Source organism: Suncus etruscus, chromosome 3 (assembly GCF_024139225.1).
Source record: "Suncus etruscus isolate mSunEtr1 chromosome 3, mSunEtr1.pri.cur, whole genome shotgun sequence".
NCBI classification, from domain to species: Eukaryota; Metazoa; Chordata; class Mammalia; order Eulipotyphla; family Soricidae; genus Suncus; species Suncus etruscus.
The window spans coordinates 18,207,725-18,230,502 of NC_064850.1; the positions used below are offsets into that span (position 1 = coordinate 18,207,725).

The 22,778-nt window shown below is 43.2% G+C and overlaps 1 protein-coding gene across 1 annotated transcript in view; it reads left to right on the top strand.

The window, feature by feature from the left end:
• The window catches only part of LIN52 (lin-52 DREAM MuvB core complex component), a 113,218-nt gene extending 92,931 nt beyond the window's left edge, over positions 1-20,287 (top strand). The window contains exon 7 of the mRNA XM_049770284.1: positions 18,405-20,287. Coding sequence (XP_049626241.1) covers positions 18,405-18,460 — 56 coding nt within the window. The 3' untranslated portion in view covers positions 18,461-20,287. The remainder of the gene's footprint in view (positions 1-18,404) is intronic.
• Positions 20,288-22,778: the final 2,491 nt, after the last annotated feature.

Genomic DNA, 22,778 nt, shown 5'->3' on the forward strand with positions numbered 1-22,778 from the left:
TTTTTCCTTACCCAAAGAATTTAATGATGGAAATAAACTTTCATGATGTGAAAAGTCACCTTCTTTCTAAAGTTTTTCCTGTTCATCCATTTAAAAGCTGTCTGTGGGGGCCCGGAGAGATAGCACAGCGGCATTTGCCTTGCAAGCAGCCGATCCAGGACCAAAGGTGGTTGGTTCAAATCCCAGTGTCCCATATGCCCCCCCCCCTCCCCGTGCCTGCCAGGAGCTATTTCTGAGCAGACAGCCAGGAGTAACCCCTGAGCATCGCCGGGTGTGGCCCAAAAACCAAAAAAAAAAAAAAAAAAAAAAAAAAGCTGTCTGTGGAATTAATTATCCATGTCTCTGTTGCCTGACCTACTCTTCATTGTAGTATGATATATTGTGATAATGAGAAAAGGCTGTATTCCCTGAGAAGCCTTTGGTGAGGTTTTCTTTTTATTATGTTGATTTTTTTCAAGTATATACTAACTAGGAATGCTATAATGAACTCCATGTACCAACCCCCATCTTCAGTAATTGTCAACTTTCTGATATTCTTGTTTAATCCCATCATCCTTACATCACACTTCTTGTTGTGGTTGTATTGTGGACTAGAATATTTTGAAGCAAAATTTAAAATCATTTAAATCATAAATACTTTTGTTTGTTTATTTGTTTGGGCCACACCCGGTGATGCTCAGGGATTACTCTTGGCTGTGCGCTCAGAAATCAATTGTTCCTGGTTTAGGGGACCATATGGAATGCTGGGGGATCAAACCAAAGTCTGTCCTAGGCTAGTGCAGGCAAGGCAGATGCTTTACCGCTCTGCGCCACCACTCCAGCCCCTAAATCATAAATATCTTAATATAGATAGGGCCAGAAGGATAGCACAGCAGATAGAGTATTTGCCTTGCACATTGCCTTGCAGGTTTCATCCCCAGCATCCCATTTGGTTCCCTGAGCCTGCCAGGAATAATCTCTGAGTGCAGAGCCAGGAGTAACCCCTAAGTGCCACCAGTATGGCCTAAAAACAAAAATGAAATTTAAAAAATCTTAGTATGTATCAATAACCCAAGAAGACCCTTAAAAGAGCAATATAGTTTTTACACTTAGCAAAATAAAATTAAAGATTTCTTAATAATACCCAATAATCTGTATTCATTGACTCAAATTGTGGGTTTTGTTTGTTTGTTCTGTTTTTGGGGCCACACCCCGTAACACTCCGGGATTACTCCTGGCTGTGCGCTCAGAAATATTTCCTGGCAGGCTCGGGGGATCATATGGGACACCGGAGATTGAACCCAGGTCCATCCTGGGTATGCTGTGTGTAAAGCAAACACCCTCCTGCTGTGCTATCGCTCTGGCCCCTCAAATTGTGTTTTTTACAATCTCTTATAAACCCCAGACATTACTAACTTTATTAGGCCTTTTTCTCATAGGGTTTAATTCTTGTATCTTTTTTTTTTGGTATTTGGACCACACCCGGTAACGCTCAGGAGTTACTCCTGGCTATGCGCTCAGAAGTCGCTCCTGGCTTGGGGGACCATATGGGACACCGGAGGATAGAACCGTCCTAGGCTAGCGCTGGCAAGGCAGACACCTTACCTCTCTAGGGCCACCGCGCCGGCCCCGGGTTTAATTCTTGACTGAAACGCCATTATTGGAGCATATTTCCCCCCAGGTTATATCTAAATGATTTGGAGAAGGCGGTACCATTCATGTTTTTCTTTTCTCCCACACTCCCATTTTTTCAAGTAGTTCGATCGATCTGGAGATTAAGTTGGGTTTGGATTCAGGCTTCCAGGCAAGAATGTGGCCTTTGTAGTATCTTGAACTTGCTGGAGCTCTACTTCTGTTGGTCTGTTTCCCTGAAGGGCAGTAGATTGGGGTGCTCATAGTTTCATCTTTCTCATAATGATTATGTGATATTATTGCTGTCTCTTTTTTGGGGGGGGGTCTCATCCAGTTATGCTAGTGAGAGGGACACTGCTGACAATGCTCCCAGCAGTTTAGTGCTTGCCAGGATTATCCTTTGCCTACACATACTATCCATCTTCTCTCTCACTGGTACACTCTCCTAGGCCCCTATTAATATTCCAATATTCTAAAATACAGTCCAAAATGGAAAGAAGGAAAATACAACGTGTTTCAGCTCCTCTTCTCCCCCCACTTTTTTATTTTGGTTTTTGGGCCACACCATATCGGGTGATGCTCAGGGGTTACTCCTGGCTATACGCTCAGAAATTGCTCCTGACTTAGGGACCATATGGGACACGGGGGATCAAATCACTATCCATCCTAGGTCATCGTTTGCAAGGCAAACATCTTCTCACTTGTGCCATTGCTCTGGATCCTCCTCCCCCCCCCTTTTTTTTTGTTTTTGTTTTTGGGTCACACCCGGCAGCGCTCAGGGGTTACTCCTGGCTCTGTGCTCAGAAATTGCCCCTGGCTGGCACGGGGGACCATATGGGATGCCGGGATTCGAGCCACCAACCTTTTTCATGAAAGACAAACACCCTACCTCTGTGCTATCTCTCCAGTCCCTCCTCTTCCCCTTTTTAAAAAATAAAAATTAATCTTTAGAATATCAAATGAGGTGACTAAGAGCTTCTAAATAATATCATCAGGGTTAGGGAGATAGCACAAAGATCTGGAACACAAACATATATGGAGTTCCATGTTCATTCTCTGTTATCACATGGCTCCCTGAAGAGCCCGACCCTGGTTCAATCTGCAGCATCCTATATGATTCCCTGAGCCCACTAGGAGTGATCCATGAGCTCAGAACTAGGAATAAGCCAAGCACCACTAGGAGTGAGTGACCCAAGAATAAAAAAAACAAGTATCTTGGCTTCTTGAAGTGTTAGAGAGATAGTATAATAGATACCCAGGTTTGATCCTCAGCACCCCAACTAGTAGCCAAACTCCACCAGGAGTGGTCCCTGAATAAACCCTGAGCACAGTCAGGTGTAGACCCCAAAACAAAACCAAAAAAAAAGTTTTTTATTTGAATTTTTGCTTTTTTGGTAGTATATCTTGCAGCAATCTGGGGCTACTCAAGCACCATTCCTTGAGATCATTTCTGATAGGACTTGGGGGAGCATGCAGTGCCAGAAAGCAAATCCAGTCTTATGCACTCTTGTATACTAAACTCTCGTAGGCCCTATTTTGGGGGAAACAACGGTGTGGACCATCCCGACAGTGCTCAAGTGCTACTACTAGGTCTATATGCAGGTGGCCAGGTGTTGCTGGGGACTGAACCAGGGTGGACTGCATGCAGGCAAGTGCCTTCATTTTTTACTCTCCTGAGCTAAGGCTCCATCCATATTTGTGTTTTATTTGTTTTGGAGCCACTCCTGGTGATACTCGGCTTATTATATTTGTTGGCATTTGCAATATAAGCATCTCAAGCTTGTACTATCTCTCCAGTTCCTGCTTTTTATTCTTTTAATTGTTACAGGTAGCAAACCCAGGGCTTTACACTTGTGGAATATATGCTCTACCACAGAGTCACATCCCTGACCCTTCACATTTTTTGAGTTCAAAAACATATATTTTTTCTTGTCTTAATTTCAGGCATCAAATAATACATTAAACATAGTCTTGTATACTTGTTGTTTTGATGAGGTTGTGTTTTTTCCCTAATATATTTGGGAAATTGTTTTTACAGTATCTAGATATCTTCATTTCTTTTTCCAGCTGAAAAGTACTCCTTAGAAAGGAAAGAATCACTTCTCTCCTGTTGATAGACATTTAAGTTGGTAGACAGTTTTCATTTATTCAAATAGCGCCAAAATGATTAGAAATATCCTATTTAACATTTGTTTGCTAGCCTATCATTGAGTTTGCTTCGATGAAGTAGATTTACCAGGTCAAAGGATATCGCATATGTGATTTTACTAGAACAAAAAAGCCTTCATGTGTGTGTATAGTAAAATAGTCTTATTTAGGGAATATAAGAAGAGTGAAAACAACACATTCAAGAGTGAATGTTGGGGGCTGGAACCCGAGTTTGATCCTCAGCATTTATATGGTCCTCAGAGCCTGCCAGGAGTGATTTCTGAGCATAGAGCCAGTAGTAACCCCTGGATACTGCCAAGTGTGGCCCCGAAACAAGAGAGAGAGGAGAGGGAGAGGACAGTTGAGTTTCTCCAGAGAGAGAAGAAAGAGGGAGAGGAGAGAGAGTTGAGTTTCTCCAGAGGAGTAAGAGCCCTCTAACAAATATTTCTTGGGCTGAAGAAATATTACAGATATTAAAGTACTTGCCTTACATCCTACTAGTCCTGGTTCAAAATCCATATGGTCACTGAGCCCCACAGGATATATGATCCAATAACCTCCCATCACCCAAGCCCACCAAAAATTTTTAACTTTATTTATTTATTGATTAATTCATTAACTGATGGTTAGATTATTGATAATTAATGCTTGATTGATCGAGCCAGGTCCCTCCTGGGTCGGCCGCATGCAAGGCAAATGCCCTACCACTGTGCTATCTCTTTGTCCCCAACCAAAATTTTATCAAATAGTGCTATTAAAAATTAGGGGGCCTTGGGGCCAGAGAGATAGCATGGAGGTAAAAGTGTTTGCCTTGCATGAAGAAGGTTTGTGGTTCAAATCCCGGCATCCCATATGGTCCCCAGAGCCTGTCAGGAGCAACTTCTGAGCATAGAGCCAGGAGTAACCCCTGAGCGCAGCCGGGTGTGACCCAAAAATCAAAAACCAAAAAAAAAAAAAAAAAAAAAAAAGCATGTGCACCCAAAAAAAAAATTAGAGGGCCAAAATGATAGCACAGTAAAGCGTTTGTCTTGCACGTGGCCAACACGGGACAGACCTGGTTTGAATCCCAGCATCCCATATGATCCCCCGAGCCTGCCAGGAGCGACTTCTGAATGCAGAGCCAGGAGTAACCCCTTAGCGCTGCCAGTGTGACCTCAAAACACAAAAACAAAAAAAATTAATCAGAAGCTCTCTTTCATATAAATTAATGATTGATTTAGATTTGTAAGTAGTTAACAATTTACTTTTGGCTTGTAGAAGTTCTATTAAAATTTTATGGAGCATGAAGGTGAATAAGCTCGTGAATAAACCAGTGAAATTTGAATTTTGGTAAATGCTTTGAAATACATGATTGGTATAAAAGGGAATAACTGAAGAGGACTGTCTTTGGATAGGGTAGGCAGGGGCAACTACTGAGAGTTGTAGTTGATCTTAGAAGGGATAAAAGTTATTAACATTAACATGATCATGTATTGACTTTCCTACTACTTACTAGGCAGTATGAAGGATTTTCTTTTAATAGTGCCTTATTTAATCTCACAAGACTCTGCAGCATCAGTTTTATAATTCCCATTTTGCAGTTGAAGAAATAGATGCTCAGAGAAGTAGATTACTTGCTCATGGTCTTTTTTGGTTATTTTTTTTTTTTTTTTGCGGAGGCGGGGTCACACCTGGCAGCACTCAGGGGTTACTTTTGGCTCTACGCTCAGAAATCGCTCCTGACAGGCTCGAGGGACCATATGGGATTTGAACCACCATCCTTCTGCATGCAAGGCCTTATCTCCATGCTATCTCTCCGGCCCCTCATTTTTAATTGAATGATGATTAGGTATATAAGCTGCTGTAGCAAAACTATGCCCCACATATGTCCTTTTTTGGGGGGCCACACTCGGCAGTACTCAGGGGTTACTCCTGGCTCTGTGCTCAGAAATCACTCCTGGCACGCACGGGGGACCAAATGGGATGCCGGGATTCAAAACACCGTCTGTCCTGTGTTGGCTGTGTGCAAGGCAAACAACCTATCACTGTGCTATCTCTCCGGCTTCCCACATATGTCTTATTTATTAAAATGATATACCTTCTAAGAATCCTTTTATTTTATAAATAAGTTTATGTAAATATATATAATATATGTATGTATTACAAGATATACAATATTCAAATAACCTTAGTAAATGAATTAATCAAAACATTGTGCAAGTTTCTGTAAATAACCAGAAAATTAATCATAGATTTTTTTGTTTTGTTTTGATGCTACACCTGGCAATACTCAGGGAATACCCCTGGCTGTGCACTCAGGTATCACTCAGTGGGACTATATGGGATGCCAAGGATTGAACCCAGTTCAGCCATGTACAAGGCAAATGCCTCCCTCTGTATTATCAAACTGGCCCAAGAATTTTTTTCTTACTCTAGTACTTACTGAGCACTTAAATATATCCAGTCTCACAACAAAATCTCTTTATCTGAAATCACTAATAAGTGGTAGATTTAGACACGAATTATTAATGCTTTGCAATCATAGATTTTTTTGTCATAACTATTAAAAAAGTTAGGCCAGATAAATACTACAAATAGGTAGGGTGTTTGCCTGGCAGGCAACTGACCCCCAGTTCGATCCCCGCCATTTCATATGATCCCACAAGCACCGCCAGGAATACTTCCTGAGTGCAGAGCTGGGATAAACCTGAGCACTACTGACTATGGCCCAAAAACAGCAACCAACAAAAAAGAAATATTAAAAGTCATCTCAGGGGGGGCTGAAGCAGTGGCGCAAGTGGTAAGGCATCTGCCTTGCCTGCTCTAGCCTAGAATGGGGTGACTCCTGGCTGTCTGCTCAGAAATAGCTCCTGGCAGGCACGGAGGACCATATGGGACACCGGGATTCGAACCAACCACCCTTGGTCCTGGATCGGCTGCTTGCAAGGCAAACACCACTGTGCTATCTCTCCGGGCCCTTAATACCCATATTCTAATTTTACAAATTAGTCCACCATAAAACTACTAGGATAGAAATGTTATCACCTCACTTCAAGAAAAATCCTTGAGTCATTCTGGAAATCCCTACCTTTTGAAAACTGCAATTTAAATCTTCTTGCTATACATGGAGTGTTGTATTAAAATAGTGATGTGACTTGGGGCCGGAGAGATGGCACAGAGGTAGGGCGTTTACCTTGCGCACAGCCATCCAGGAGGGACGGCTGTCCGAATCCCAACATCCCAAATGGTCCCCCCGTGCCTGTCTGGAGCGACTTCTAAGTGCAGAGCCAGGAGTAATCCTGAAGCACCACTGGGTGTGACTCAACCCCCCCAAAGTGATGTGACTAATAAACACCTGCTCACAGACCAAACACTTGATATGCCTTGAACCCCAATGTTTGTTGGATTTTGCAGTTTCATGTGCAGTATTTGTTCAGGAGGGGAGGGGCAACCAAGTTAATTGTACAGCGTGTAAGGAAGCTATTTGTATTGCGTGTGATAACCCAGGTTCGATCCCCAGTATCCCCCCATGTCCCTTCAGTAGTGACCCACGAGTGCAGAGCCAAGAGTAAGGCCTGAGCCAGCCTGGTGTGACCCAAAAAGCAGCAAAAAGATTTGTATATTTCTGTGTCTTCCACTTTATTTCAGACCTATATTCTTAGTCTGTAGTGTTCCATTTAAAAATAAATAATCTCGACCCCTCCTCTCTTCACTGTCTCCCACACACACATTCATTTTGTGTAATATGGTAATGATATCACCGTAGCAGTAATTACGGGCCATCTTCATTTCTTTCATCTCTGCCTGTTCTGATGGCTTCATTCCTTTGACGGAAAAGATTTGGCTCCGGGTGCTATGATTATTTTGTTAAGCGTTATTCGAATAGACAGGAGTGAGAGAAATTAATCAATCCAAATGCAATTAGCATCATGTTTAACCCAGTGATGGACGTCTCAAGGTGAAACAGCCAGGGGAGTTTCAGGCATTATTATTCAATCCAGTGGTTCTTATCTAAATTATAATCAAGAGAGGTTTTTATTGGCTTCTCTCTATGAAGATGTAACTCTTTCCCTGCCCTGGAGGTCAAGAAGACTGGGCATTCATCCTCTGTCCTTTTCTGAGTAGGAAAGGTATCTTCCTATCCAAATCATTTGAAATCTGTGAACTGTGTTGTGATCTTGGGTTTTAATTTCCCTGGGACTGGAATCTAGCCTAAGGATCTAACTTGGAGCAAAATATTGTGTGTCCCGATCAAGTCTCTTTGACTAGTTGCTGGTCTGTCTCGACCTTGCATGATAGATTATTATTGCTGTTCTTACTGTATTGGTGAGGAAATTAAGGCTGTGTGAAACCACTAGCCTTTGGTCGTAATAAGTGTTTCACCACGATGTATTGCTATGTAAAGGCCCTGAAGCATGAATGTTCTGAACAAATTTATGAGTATTTAATAAAACTTCTCACCTCAAGAATATCAATCCATCCTTTAGTCTCCTGGCCTTTCATTCCATCGAGTTTACCCTTGAAAAGGGAGCTAAGTGAAACTCTGAAGTAAGCTTGCCAGCCAGCCAGCCCTCCAAAAATGAATGGAAGTATAGATAAGAAGCTGTTGGTTCTCACTTATTTAATACTACTCTTTCTGGGGGACTTTGTTATTATTTTGTTGTATCCCTCACCCCCACATCAGTGAGGAGGAGAATGGGAAGGGTTGAATATTTGAAATCCAGTCTTGCTTCATTCTTAAAAGAGGGCAGGGCAAGGGGAGTTGATGGAGAAACATGGGCTTTGACCCGAATACAACATTTTTCAAATGCCTGACAATTAAGATTCTTGTACGTGTGCTTTCAATCTTCAGGCATCATGGCTGACACGTCCCATATTTTATGTTCGTGCTTGATGTTTGGTATGCTGAGAATAAATCTGTTGGTGGATATTCCTGTCCTTTTTTCCCCCCTGTTGTGAAAAGGCATTAAAATTATTTTCCATATTGGAACTGTCCAGATTTGTTTACCTGAACACGGAGTCCTAGATTTTCATGGATAAGACATTCTCTGGAAATAGGCCTATAAATTGAAGGGGGAAAGATTTTCTATAAAATTGTCTTTCTCAGAATACACTGGAAGATACACTGTTCTTAGCCAGACCACCTCTTTATCGGCAAAAAAGTAAGCTCTGTTAGAGAAATAGGACACCGAATTGGAAGCAGATCAGCAAAGTGTTCCCCCCAAAAAAGACCTTTTTGGAGAATTGTGAAAGTCACGATTGTGGTGATCTTAGAGTACACACCCAGAAGAGTTGGTAGAAGATTGTCAGCGGACCTTATTAAAATCCCTCCACCTTCTGAGGGTCACCAAGTATCCTGATGAAGCAAGTTTACAGTGCCGCCTGCTCTTGGTAATGGCACCAGCGCCACCTGCTCTTATTAGATGCATTAGGAAGTGCTTAGTTCTTCACTTGAATTATTGATCATTCAGCAGTACACTTAGTGCAGAAGCTTCAGCTGGAGCATGGTGAAGTATCTTAGTCTGGCAGGCTGCCCTGGCACTGCTCTGCTGCACCCTGGCACTAGGCCAGGGCAATAGGAAAACTTTCCGCATCCCTGCCAGAGAGAAATCAGCATTATTAATCACATTGGTTTTCTTTTGTTCTCTTCTAATGCACCAAAACTCCTGTAAACAGCTACCTCCATCAGCTCAAGGCCACTTCTAATATGAGTCTCCCCTAATATCCAGCTCAAAGTAGACAATCCATGGGACTCATTGTACTCTTCCTCCACACAAAGTAATTTGGGGCAGGGAGTTGGGCAGGCTGCAATGTTCAAGGACTACTACTGGCTCTGTGCTCAGGTGTCACTCCTAGTGGATGCTGGGTATTGAACTAGGGTCAGCCTCATGCGAGGCAAGTTCCTTAACCCCTTTATCATTTTTCCAGACACCTCCACTACCACCACCAAAAAAAAAAAAAAGTTTTAGAGAAGAGTTAAAACAATCCCTATAGGGACTAGCAAAATAGTACAATGGGTAAGGTGCTTGCCTTCCACAGTTGATCCGAGTTTGAGCCCCAGCACTTCATATGATTGGGAAAACCTGCCAGGAGGGATCCCCGAGTGCCAGCTTAGAAGTACGTCCTGAGGGGCTGGAGAGATAGCATGGAGGTAGGGCATTTTCTTTGCATGCAGAAGGAAGGTGGTTCAAATTCCAGCATCCCATATTGTCCCCAAGCCTGCCAGGAATGATTTCTGAGCATAGAGCCAGGACCCAAAAACAAACCAAAAGAAAAGTACACCCTGAGTATTGACCCACCAGTTAGAATCCAAACAAAAGGGAACTATAAATGGCATCACTTCTATGAAGTAGGGGCTGAAGAGATAGCACAGCAGTAGGGTGTTTGCCTTGCATGCAGATGACCCAGGACGGACCTGGGTTCAATTCCCAGCATCCCAGATGGTCTCCCGAGCACTGCTAGGTGTAGTTCAAAAAAAATCAAAAGCAGAACCAAAAACATTTCTACAAAGTATTATCTATGAAATTAATGAAATAATCAGTACATTGATTTAAGCTCAGAAAAAAAATTGGGCCTTACTTGCACATGGCTGACCCAGGTTCAGTCCTCAGCATCCCATATTATATGGAATGCTCTGAGCTCCACCAGGAACGATCTCTGAGCACTGCCAGTTGTTGCTCAAAAACAGGACAACAACAAATTTTAAATAAAACACACACTACCATTAGACTAGACCCAGGAAGTCCTCCCCTCAATCCTGATCTCACTGAAGAAAGCCAGGTAGTCGTGGCAGCCTCGAACCAAACAACCCTCAAGAAACCGAGATGAGGCAACAGAAGAAGCCAAAAAGCTGGCTTTAGTTTATCTATTTGCTGTTTTTGTGTCCAAGTGGTCAAACTCAGCACTTGTTGGAGCCCTACTGCCGATTCTAGATCAACTGGGCTGGCAGGTCAATGCAAAGAACTGAGATACAAAGCTGCTCAGTCTCCGAGATACCTGGAAAACCCTGGTGGTGCTCAAGGGCTTTCCAAGGCTACTTCAGCGATGTTTGGAGGACCATGTGCTACATGGAATCAAAAATCCATATAGAGTATGTGTTAGGCATGCACCCTAACCCACTGTTCTGTCTTCAGGCTTCTAGACTCAGCACTACTTGTTATGTTCAGAAAAACATTTGCCTCTAGTAGCCAACATTACTCCAGCAAGGTTTTTTTTAGTTATGTTTGTTTTTGTTGTTTTGGTTTTGTGCTCAGTGCTTACTCCTGGCTCTGTGCTCAGGGTTCATGCATTCATGGCAGGTTCGAGGTGCTAGGGATTGAACCCAGGTCAGCCCCATTTTATACTGTCATCCTGGCCTCACCCCAGCAGGTTTTTGACCCTCCAGAGTGTACATATTATACAGACACAATTTGTTTATGTTTGCACTTTTCCTACATTTGAGATCTTTTAAAAATAGTTTGTTCTCTTGAGGCCAGAAAGGTAGCATGGAGGTAAGTAAGGTGTTTGCCCTGCATGCAGAAGGTCGGTGGTTCAAATCCAGGCATCCCATATGGTCCCCCGAGCCTGCCAGGAGCGATTTCTGAGCATAGAGCCAGGAGTAACTCCTGAGCACTGCCAGGTGTGACCCAAAAACCAAAAAAAAAAAAAAAAAAAAAAAACTTATATGCTATCAGATGCTCATTCCTTGAACTCAAGGGAATCTAGAGAGATTTTACAAGCCCAGCAGGCGCTTGCCTATTCGCAGCCAAACTGGATTCTCTCCCTAGCACCTCATGTGCTCCCCTGAGACCTATCAAGAGTGATCCCTAAGCATAGGGTCAGGTATAAGCCCTAAGCACTATCAGATGTGCCCCCCTTGAAAAAAGATGATTTTTTTTTTTTTTTTTTTTTGGTTTTTGGGCCACACCCAGCGGTGCTCAGGGGTTACTCCTGGCTGTCTGCTCAGAAATAGCTCCTGGCAGGCACGGGGGACCATATGGGACACCAGGATTCGAACCAACCACCTTTGGTCCTGGATCGGCTGCTTGCAAGGCAAACACCGCTGTACTATCTCTCCGGGCCGGATGATTTTTTTTTTTTTAATTAAGGAACCTGAGGCCAGAGTATAGCGCAGCAGTAGCTCATTTGCCTTGCATGCGGCTGACCCAGGATGGACCTTGGTTCGATTCCCAGTGTCCCATATGGTCCCCCAAGCCAGAGGCGATTTCTGAGCGCATAGCCAGGAGTAATCTCTGAGCATCACCGGGTGTGGTCCAAAAACCAAAAAGAAAAAAGAAAAAGAAAAGAAAAATCAAGGAACCAGAACAAGTTAGAAAATCACAATTTGGTTCCACCACATCCAAATCTGTATTCTTCCTTTCCCTGAACCCCTTTTTCTTCCTCCCTTCCCTTTCCCTTTCTAACTTCCTTTCTTCTTTCCTATAAATTGAATCCAGAGCTTTACACATACAAGGCAAGTGTTCTACTGTTGAGCTAATTCCTGCTTCTCACCACATCCTGATCACAACAATATGGCTTTCTCCATTCTTTGATTTCCCCCTTCCTTGTTTCTTTATTCTACATAAAGTAACATAAGATGTTTGTAACTAAAGTGACTAATGGCATATTTTGCATCATACATGGATAACGGGGAGGCTTGTCTTGTGAGAATCCCCTCTGCCCTAGCGGCATGCTCATTTAGCTCCTGGCACTCAGCTGTTCTGTGGAGCCTCTGTATCATGACTTACTCTAAAAGAGATGACTCCTATGGAGTTTTCCCCTCTGAGTCTTGCTACTTCAACTTCTCTGGAGTGAAAGTCAAAGTCACAGGTTAGCTTGTTTGTACTTGACCTTGGGCAGGTCAAGAAAGTAGCTCCGAAAGCTACTTGAGTGCCTTATGCTGCCCCGGAGCCACTGTGAGGCTGGTGTTAAAATACAAGCCTGTTTAATACTGAGCACCCTCCTCTCTCTCTCAATGGACTGCACTCACTGCTGTTTCTTGCTATTCATAATAGAGGCTCCACAAGATGCGTGCTGTTGCTCTTTGGGATGTGAGAAAACCAGTGGAAAAGTAACTATTCTCTAGTTTGCTACTGTCCTCAATTATATTGGGGCACAGAATAACTTAAAATAATTGGCATTGCAATTTAAAAGCCAAACATTACGTGGTTCTTCCTTTTCATTAAAAGTTACTCAGCTTTACACTGTTCCCTACATTAAAATTGTGTCTCGCAGTCGACTCAAAGTTATAATTTGGAAACTTTTTCTCTGTAATGAAACCCATATGTCACGGGGCGAAAGGTGCAGTCCCCAACAGAGATGGCTGTTCCCATGGGACTCGGCACCCAATCTCTTTAGCCAGGGTGCCTCTGGTTATCCCTCCTCCCCTCACAGGGGAGAAATCAATCTGTACCACCGAATCTTTTTCAACCCATCGGAAAATTTACTGCAGCGAAGACACTCTGGGGGTAGTCATATGTGTAAAGGAAACCAGAGACAAGGCTAAATATAGGGTGGAGGAATCAGGGAGCCCAAAGAAAAAATGATACTCCAGCACATACTAGGCCTGGAGTGATAGTACAGTGGTTAAAGGGCTTTATTTGCACATGGCTGACCCAGGTTCAGTCCTTAGCATCCCATGTGGTCTCCTGAGCCCCCACCAGGAATGATCCTTGAGCACAGAGCCTGTGTAAACCCTGAGCACTACAGGTTATGGCTCAAAAACAGAACAACAACTAATTTTTTTTTGCATTTTTTATTGTAAGAATTTATTCAAGAGACAAAATTGATTAACATATTGAGGTAAACTGACATAACATAATATAGTAACATTACTTAACATATAATTAATATAATATAATAATACATGTAAGTCAAAGAACATTTCAAAATAAAACACAATTTTTTTATCATAATGACTTACATATCTTTCACAGTAGTATTTTAAGGTACATATTAACATTGAATTAGGGGAATATCCATTACCCCCAGTGTGGTCCTCCCTTCATCCCTGTTCCCAAGCATATATCCCTTTTTTCCTCCTTTATCCCCCAGAATGCTAGTCAAAGGAGCACTGTATAAACAATGTCAGAGTGACAATTATCATTTGCATGTGCCCACCAAAGTATGGGGGTCATGGAAAGGAAAAACTTTTGGCCTAAGTACAGAGACCTTACCCCTGAAGTTTCCTGACATAAGACCATTTGTAGGCTTCAGGCAAACTAGTTTGTCCAATCCTGGTCATTGTCTGTAGTGCCCATACAGTTATATTTTTCACAGTCTCTGTTGTTGGTATCCTGTTTCTGTATTGAAGGTCCTGGAATCTGTATATCATACATTGAAGTCTAATTTCAACTCAGAATTAAAGGGCAATGCAGAAAGCCCTGTCCAGTACGCAGGTCGTTGTTGACAACAACAAATTTTAAATAAAGCACACACCACCTTTAGACTAGGCCCAGGGAGTCCTCCCCTCAACCCTGATCTCACTGAAGAAAGCCAGGTAGTCGCAGCAGCCTTGAATCATAAAGCCCTCAATAAACCAAGATGAGGCAACAGAAGATGCCTAAAAGCTGACTTTACTTTATCTAAATGGGGTCTTTGGTTCTAAGTGTTCACACTCAGCACTTGTTCGTATGTCTACCCTGTGGTGACAGTCCCTATTGTGGCTTTCTCGGGCAATGGTCTGCCTAGGAAGCATTGTCAGTCCTGACAGGTCTTGGAGGTCACGTTCTCCTCTGCATAGAGAACCACTGGATACTTCTTGGCTTAGTAATTAGTGGGAGGCAGCACTCTGGTCTTCCTGCCTGACCTTGTGCTCTTAGAGAATTAATCCAGAACTTGAAAATAGTTAACAGATTGTATTGTCTTCTTTTTTTTTTTGATCCTTAATTTTTTATTTTATCTTTATTTTTATTTTGGGGGGGTTTTGGGTCACACCCGGCAGTGCTCAGGGGTTACTCCTGGCTCTACACTCAGAAGTCGCCCCTGGCAGGCACAGAGGACCATATGGGATGTCGGGATTCGAACTACCGTCCTTCTGTATGAAAGGCAAATGCCTTACCTCCATGCTATCTCTCTGGCCCCTGTATTGACTTCTTATGAAACTCCCTAGCATTCTTATTTGTCATTAGGTTTATTTTCTCACAGATTGTGGAGGAAAAGAGCCCGGAGAAGGGAGGAGCCGAAAAGGCCAAACTGAGGAGCTTGCACTCTTAATTTGGCCATTGACATTAGAACCTAACAAGCCATCACTGTTGGGAAGAAGGAATGGAAAAGGGTCGGGGAAAGAGCAAACTGTAGAGATTCTAAAGGACTTTTCCCAAAGAGACTTGAAACTTGGGGGTTTCTTAATAAAATACATTTTCATTTAAAAATACACCTATTAGAGGTCGGAGTGCTGGCTCAGTAGTAGGGCATTTTCCTTGCACACAGCTAACCTAGGATGGACCGTGGTTTAATACCCCATATGGTCCCCAAGCCAGGATCGTTTTCTGAGCACATAGCCAGGAGTAACCCCTGAGTGTCACTGGGTATGGCCCAAAAAACAAAAAAAAAAAAACAAAAAAACAAAAAAAACCCATCTATTAAAAAATGCATAGTTTGGAGGACTGGAGTGATAGTACAGCAGATAGGTCACTTGCCTTGCATGGAGCCACCCCAAGTTCACTCCCCAGCACCACCACCCCAGATGGTCTCCCCAGTCCCATAAGGAGTGATTCTGAACACAGAGCCAGGAGTAAGCCCTAAGCAACACCAGGTGTGGCCCAATACAAACAAAAAACCCACTTGGAAGAGTTGGAGGTGGGGGGGTTAGCAGGGTGGTTGTAGCGTGCATTTGCATGTGTGTAAAAGAGGAATACAGAATAGTAGCAGAAGGCTGTCTCCTGCTCCTAATGGGATTTTGTAGCAGCATGTGCGAGTTTGTTTCAGAAGTCAAAAATGAACAGATGTTGGTATAAATTACCTCTGTGTCTGATGTCTTGCAAATTAAAAGCGCGGTTGGCATCACTAAACAATTTCACTAGGCTTGGGGGTGCAGTGAGTGGGGGGGTGATTACTGTAGCAGGTCGGGAAGAATCTTCACGTGGCAGGAAAGCAGGCTAAAGAAATGAGGGGCTCAAATAAGGGGTCTGTGAATTAATCAGAGATGTTAACATCTCCGATGACAAGTGAACAGGAGGGCACGTGCTCTGGAGCAGCCCCTGACCCATAGCAATTTTGCTGTGCGCAGAAAGGGGTTGGTGCTTAGGCTGTGATTTATAGGGCACAGCCCTCTTTTAGGGAGCAGCTATGTCACGAATTCGTATATCTCCTATATGGGACTGGCGAGTAGGAAAACTTTCTCCCCTCCCATGTAGAAGATGATGTCTCTTGAATTACTTCTACTTTTACGGTGGTTTCCTGCAGCTCTGTGTACTTAGATTAGGTTGAAGGGGGAGGAATGATTGAGTGGAAAAAAGGGTTGTTAAAAAGGATTGGTTAAATTCAAGGAGAGCTTGCCCCTGAGAGACTTAGGAATATCCTTTTATTTTCCCTTTTAAATCCTTTTGATTTCTCCAATAGATTGGATCCTTTTATATTTTAAATCTTTAAATGTCGGCTATTCTCCCAGTTAGGAAAATCGGTAATACAGAATTGGGGGGATCAGAAGAGCAACAAGCAGAAATAATAAGATCAGTACCATGCTGCTGGTCCAGCAGGATTTGGGGAACAGGGTGCTTTCTTCTTCGCAGTTTCATATGACCCATGTACTGGCTCCCTGAGCACCTGCTTCTAGTCAGGTTGCAGGCCCATCTGATGCTCTGTTTAAACTTTAATAAAGGCTGGGAGACATAGTACAGTTCAGTCTGTAGCACTGAATTATGTGTAATCCCAAACCCAGAAAACAAAGTAAACGATCCCACAATGTAGAGAATGGAGTGCTGTGCCACTAACAGTACTCATTATTGGTCTGTGGAAGAAAGAAAAGGAACTTTACTGTGTTACGACTTGGTTTTGGTTTTGTATATTATCATTCATCCAACCAACGCTTGCCCATTAGAGTCTAGGTCTAACACCATGCTAAGTGCCAGTGAGGTATGGTGTAAATCCATCAGGGAAAGAATGGTCAGTTTGATTTCAGCCCAAGGGATTTTTGAGGCAGGATCTAGCACTGGGATTTCCATCTCTACATCATGGGAAGATTGTATAGCTTTCTTTCCTCATTGAATAAATTTACCTGGAACTGTCTGTGTTAGTGATGCTGGAATGGAAGTGGGTGCTCATTTGTCTTCCACCATTTTCTCTGAACTCGGAAGGGACAGTGAAAAAGCCACAGCAAAAAAATCTTTCGTGTTCATGTAGGGTGCTGACACACTACTTTCTGTCTTTGGCCACAGTTGCTCTTGGGAGGTTCCATCGCTCAGCCTACTCTTTGGGCCCCTACAACTCATCATCAGAAACTTCAGCACAATCAGATCCTCTCGAGCTATCTGAGAAACTGTCCTTGTGGGCGTGAGAGGAAAGGGGTGCTATGCCCTTCTCAAAAAAATCTTTCTTGGACCAGAACAATAGTACAGTGGATAGGGCACTTGTGTTGCACACGGTCAACCCACATTCAATTCCAGCATCCCATATGGTGCCCCAACCTTACCAGGAGTGATGCATGAGCACAGAGCCAGGAGCAATCCCTTACCATGTGTGGCCCAAAAACAACAAATCCCTCCTCCAAAGAGCCCACTTTTGGAGTCTAGAAAGATAGTATAGCCGTTTTCTTGCTTATGGTCAAGGACTTTTCCCTCATGCCCCAAATGCTCTTCTGAACCCTTCCAGAAGTGATCTCGACATCAGTGGGTGTCCCTCAAAAAAAACAAAAAAAAAATCTCTATTTGATTTTTAAGCACTTGCTTATCAGAGCTAACATGGTGGGGGGAATGTTTCCGGAGTGACCCTTATAATTGAGAAATATCTTACTTTCATTTTGGAGTCTCATGTTGGAAAGTAGCTGTATAAACCCTCTTGTAACTATAGCATTCAAAGATTGATGGTGCTGCAAGTCGGAGAAAGCAACATAAACCTTGCCTAGCTATATTAAATATCTAAGGACTGACAATGCCAAGGAGTGAGAAGACCAAAACTCTATAAACCGTACTTTATGACACCAGCCCCCGGTGAACCGCACCGAGGGAATATAAACCCTGCTGTATTACAGAATCCAGGGCTCCTACTGGCTAATGGTATCTGATTTTTGGTTTGAGATTGTAAATGTCCAGAGACCAGCAATCCAAAAGAGACTCAGATCTTAGTTAGATTTTAACCCCAAGATATTAGCTGAGCATTTAGGAGGCATTGAGAAAGGAAGTGGGAAGGGAAGAAGGAGGGGGGTGAGGAGAGAAGAAAATTGAAACTATTTTGAAAGCAACTTTATCTCCCATTTGTTTTGTTTTGAGGCCAACCCAATGGTGCTCAGGGTCTACTCCAAGCTTGGTGTTCTGGGGTGGGGTCACTCCTCATAGTACTTGGGAACCTGTTCCTTGTTGGGAGTTAAACCTAGCCTCCTACATGCTATGTGTGCTCACCCCATAACTGTCTCTCAGGCCCATCACCTGCAATTTAAATCGAGCTGCAATTTTTCTAAGTTAAGTCTTTCTGAGATCTCTTTTTCAAATGATGGGGGTCTTTATCGATGTCTCATTTGTTTGTGATTCCAGCCAGAGAGATGACCCGGGGGAAGTTCCTCAACATTCTAGAGAAGCCCAAGAAGTAGCAGCTGTAGTGGAGGCTGCTGGGGACCCTGACCTGCGCCCCTCTCAGTGCTGCTCTGCCTCTGCGCCCTGTGGAGCCAGAAGATGGTGCCTCCTGGACCGACTCTCTCCCTTGCTCCTGGACCTCTGTGGCAGGAGAACCTGCTCTACCCATGGATCAGTGCAGTTCTTCAATCAGCCTCTAGACTTTGACCTTCTCGGCCTCTGATGTTGGTAACAGAGTCGGGGGGAGACGCCTCATTCTTAAATGGTCAAAGTCCTGCGTTCTTGTTTCTAGAAATGGTTCAGGAGCCCCTGGATCTTCCTGTTGATTTGACTCAGCGGTGTCAAAGTCATGGTGACATATTGATTGGGTGGGTTCTTTAGAGTGGTACTGCTTGGTCTCTTAGGAAGTAGATAGGATGCGGAGAAACCAAACACCCGTTTGATTCTGGACCTAATCTGAACAATGAATTCTCCATTTTATTCTAGGTTCCAAGAATCCCCAGCTAGAGAAACCAGAATCTTTTTAAAATTCTACCCCTTTCCATCCCCAGTTGCTTTCATTCCCTACCTCCCAGCCCCTATTGTGGATTCTGATGTAGGAAGAGATGGAATCCGGTGTATTGAGTCCATCCTGGCATTAGCTTGTGCAGTGAAAGTCAGAAGTTGCACTGGTACTAGACCTTGAGGCCAATTTCAAGGCGATGGAAAGAACTTCTGGTTTCCAGTTAAACTGTTACAGATTCAATCTGAAAAGTCATCATAGTCAGAAAGCTAGGGGAAGGGGGCTGCTTGCAAGATCTCTCACTTGATTCGAAGATTGTACTTTGTATTTTTGTCTCATCGTAACTAGAAACTCTAATGAACCTTTATGAATGTGCTGTGGAGGATGACAATGTTTTATTTCCTCTATCCACTCTCATAGTACAGAGCTAAGAGTTCATTATGTGCCATGAGAGAAAAACAATTTCCTGACGTAAATCTAAGTCTTATGAGGAACTTTTTGACTGGTATCTGTCTCTATGTTAAAACAAAAGAAAAATTCCAGACAATGGGCAAAATGTATTATACATCTCATATTTGTCTTATAAACCACCCTCCTTCTCATACTTTGAGAGGTTCATGGGTGTCCCTAGCTCTCCTGAAGAGATTGCCATTAGGTAGTAGGACTGATGGTGTTTCTGCGAGAAAATTTGCGTTCAAAATGTATGTTTTTTTTGACTGCTGCTCATCTTCTGACATATATACCATTGACCTGTGCAATTTTACTTACTAAAAGGGAGGCAAGGAGAGAAATTGAACACAAGACACCAAAGATGGATATGAGAAAACATTCTGCTTGAATGCGTTAGAGAAAGGTTGGAAAGGCTTTCAAAGCTTTTAAATTAATCTTACTAATGACATTCTTTTTATCTCTAAATGCAGTTGAAGAAAGGAGGGTGGGAGAGAAGTGAGAGCGTGAGAGGGAGAATAGTGCCATAATGTTGCATTATTCCTTGGCTCTGTTTTTAAGAGTTGTAACACCAAGCACCTAAGTGCTTGGGACATCGGGAAATATATGGATACTGGGCTATTTACCATACCAACTTGACATCTATAACCTGAAATTCCATAGTTGGTTTTCTGGTCTGCTTTAGCCTCTTCCTTTTACTGTCACCAGCACTTGATGTAAGTAGATGTTTTAGAATTACAGTATTTATTGGATTTGTATTTGTTGTCTTTAGAAATGTCAATGATGTATTTTTATATTGATAATGTAAGTCTGTGTAAAATGTGTGTATATGTGTTTGGGGGAGTTAGAAGATTGTACTTTGTATGTTTGTGTCATAATAAATTTATCCCTTTTATTGGAGAGTGCGTTTTTCTTCAAAAAGTCAACTTGGGGCCAAGTACAGAGATTAAGGCTTTTTGCCTAGCCTGTGATTCTGTCTGCAACCCTGGTTTGAATCCCAGCACATGTAGTGCAAGGAATGACCCCTGAACACAGCCGGGTATGACCCAAACAAACAAATACCAAGTTGAGGCCAGAGAGAATACAGAAATTAAGGTATTTGCCTTGCATGGAACTTATCCTGGTTCAAATCTCTGGTACCACATCTAGTTCCCCAAACCCAGCTGGGGTCACTCCGGAGCACAAAGCCAAGAATAGCCCCTGGAACACTTCCAAAGAAACTAATAATAAAAAACTAAGTTGCACACTTAAAGTATAAACCTTGTCAGAAAGTACAACTATAGGAGCCAGAGAGATAGCATGGAGGAAAGGTGTTTGCCTTGCATGCAGAAGGATGGTGGTTCGAATGCTGACATCCCATTTGGTCTCCCTAGCCTGCCAGGAGCAATTTCTGAGCGTAGAGCCAGGAGTAACCCCTGAGCACTGCTGGGTGTGACCCAAAAACAAAACAAAACAAAAAAAGTACAACTATAATAACAACCTATTACCTTTTTCTTCACATCACAGTGGGAGGTGAGGGGCTTTGTAGTCATCTGCTACTTGGTTTCCAGCATCCACACAACTCTACCAGTCATCCAGCTCATTACTGCTGGACACCCAGTGTAGATTAGAAACCTTTAATACCACCCTGTTTCCTAATAAGGTCTGCATCTCCCATTCTGGCATTAAAATCTCTCCCCCTGGAAACCCAATTAACCCTTGAATTTGGCTTCTTCCTCTCCCTTATTGGAAGTCATTATTCCAATTAATCTGAACAATTCCCTGTTTCTCACTTGAATTCCCAGAGAGTCATATCCCTTTTGCACAGATCAAACTCTCCTTCCTATAACCCCTGCTGTCCAGTGGAAGTGCTCCTTCCCCTTGCATTCTAATAACTTTAAGTCACTTACCTTTCTTGCCTTATATTTAACCAATCTGGAAACAGACTTCCCAGCCTGCTACATGTTAAATTCCTCCAGGTTATACCTGCTTTTCACTCATCTAGTTATTCTTTTTTGTTTTTTGTTTTGTTTTGGGGGGTCACGCCCAGTGGCGATCAGGGGTTACTCCTGGTTCTGTGCTCAGAAATCGCTCCTGTCAGGCTCAGGGGACCAAATGGAATGCCAGGAATCGAACCCGGGTTAGTTCCAGGTCGGCCATGTGCAAGGTAAACACCTTAGCACTGTATTATCACTCCAGCCCCTCATCTAGTTCTTCTTAAGTGACTCCTTTGATCTGGGTATTCCAGCCTATCTGTAGACTCCAGTTAAACATGATGGATTGAAAACAAATGTTTCTCTGCCACCTGCTAAAACCATTAGTGTGAGTTCCTTAACTCTGCAAGCACTAGAGAAGGGAAAGTATCATCAATACCACTGCTGTCACCCATCTATAGATTACCTGCTCTAGATTTTTAGAGAAAACATCCTCTTTGAAGGAAAGCAAACCGCTTAACGTCATTGGCTCATCTCTGCTTTCTCCAATCTTCCCCCCCTGGTTTTTTCCTGAAATGAAGAAATATTAGTGAAAGGGAGAAAGATGAAAACACACTTGAAAATGTGAGCTCACTTTTCCAGAGAGTGCCTGAAACAAATAGCCTGGCTTAGGATGCGGCTGATCTCTCGGAATACTTTCTTTTTTTTTTTTTTTTTTGGTTTTTGGGCCACACCCGTTTGACGCTCAGGGGTTACTCCTGGCTATGCGCTCAGAAATCGCCCCTGGCTTGGGGGGGACCATATGGGACGGCGGGGGATCGAACCATGGTCCGTCCTACGCTAGCGCTTGCAAGGCAGACACCTTACCTCCAGCGCCACCTTCCCGGCCCCACTCTCGGAATACTTTCTAAGAAAGTGTCTAAGGGGGCTGGAGTGATAGCACAGCAAGCAGAGCTTTTACCTTGCATGCAGCTGATCCATGTTCGATCCCAGCATCCCATATGGTCTTCTGAGCCTCCCAGGAGTGACTTCTGAGTTCAGAGCCAGAAATAACTCTTGAGTGCTGCCCAGTGTGCCCCTCCCCCCCAAAAAATTATCTGAGTAGACACTAAACCGTCATGACGTAGAAAAGCTTGGCTGGCCTGCTCGCTAGTAAGAGACAGGTTATGAAAGCTCTGCTCTAAATCTTTAGAAGTCATTTTCCTAAGAAAGAACTATTTTTATTTACCCAGAGATCAGCTGTCCCTTTCCGTTTGCCATTCACAATATCTTCAACAGGCCTCTGCTGGGAGGAGCAACAATCCTGGCTTTGGTAAGGTTCATGTTTCAAGAGTCTCACTCACATCTTCCCTCTCTTGCTCACTTTGCTCTTTTGGGTTTTAGGCTTAGGGTGATTTGCTTCCTGCCCTTTCCATGTTAGAAGCACCACAAGTCTGCAGGATGTGAATCGCACATGATAGCAAAATGCCATTA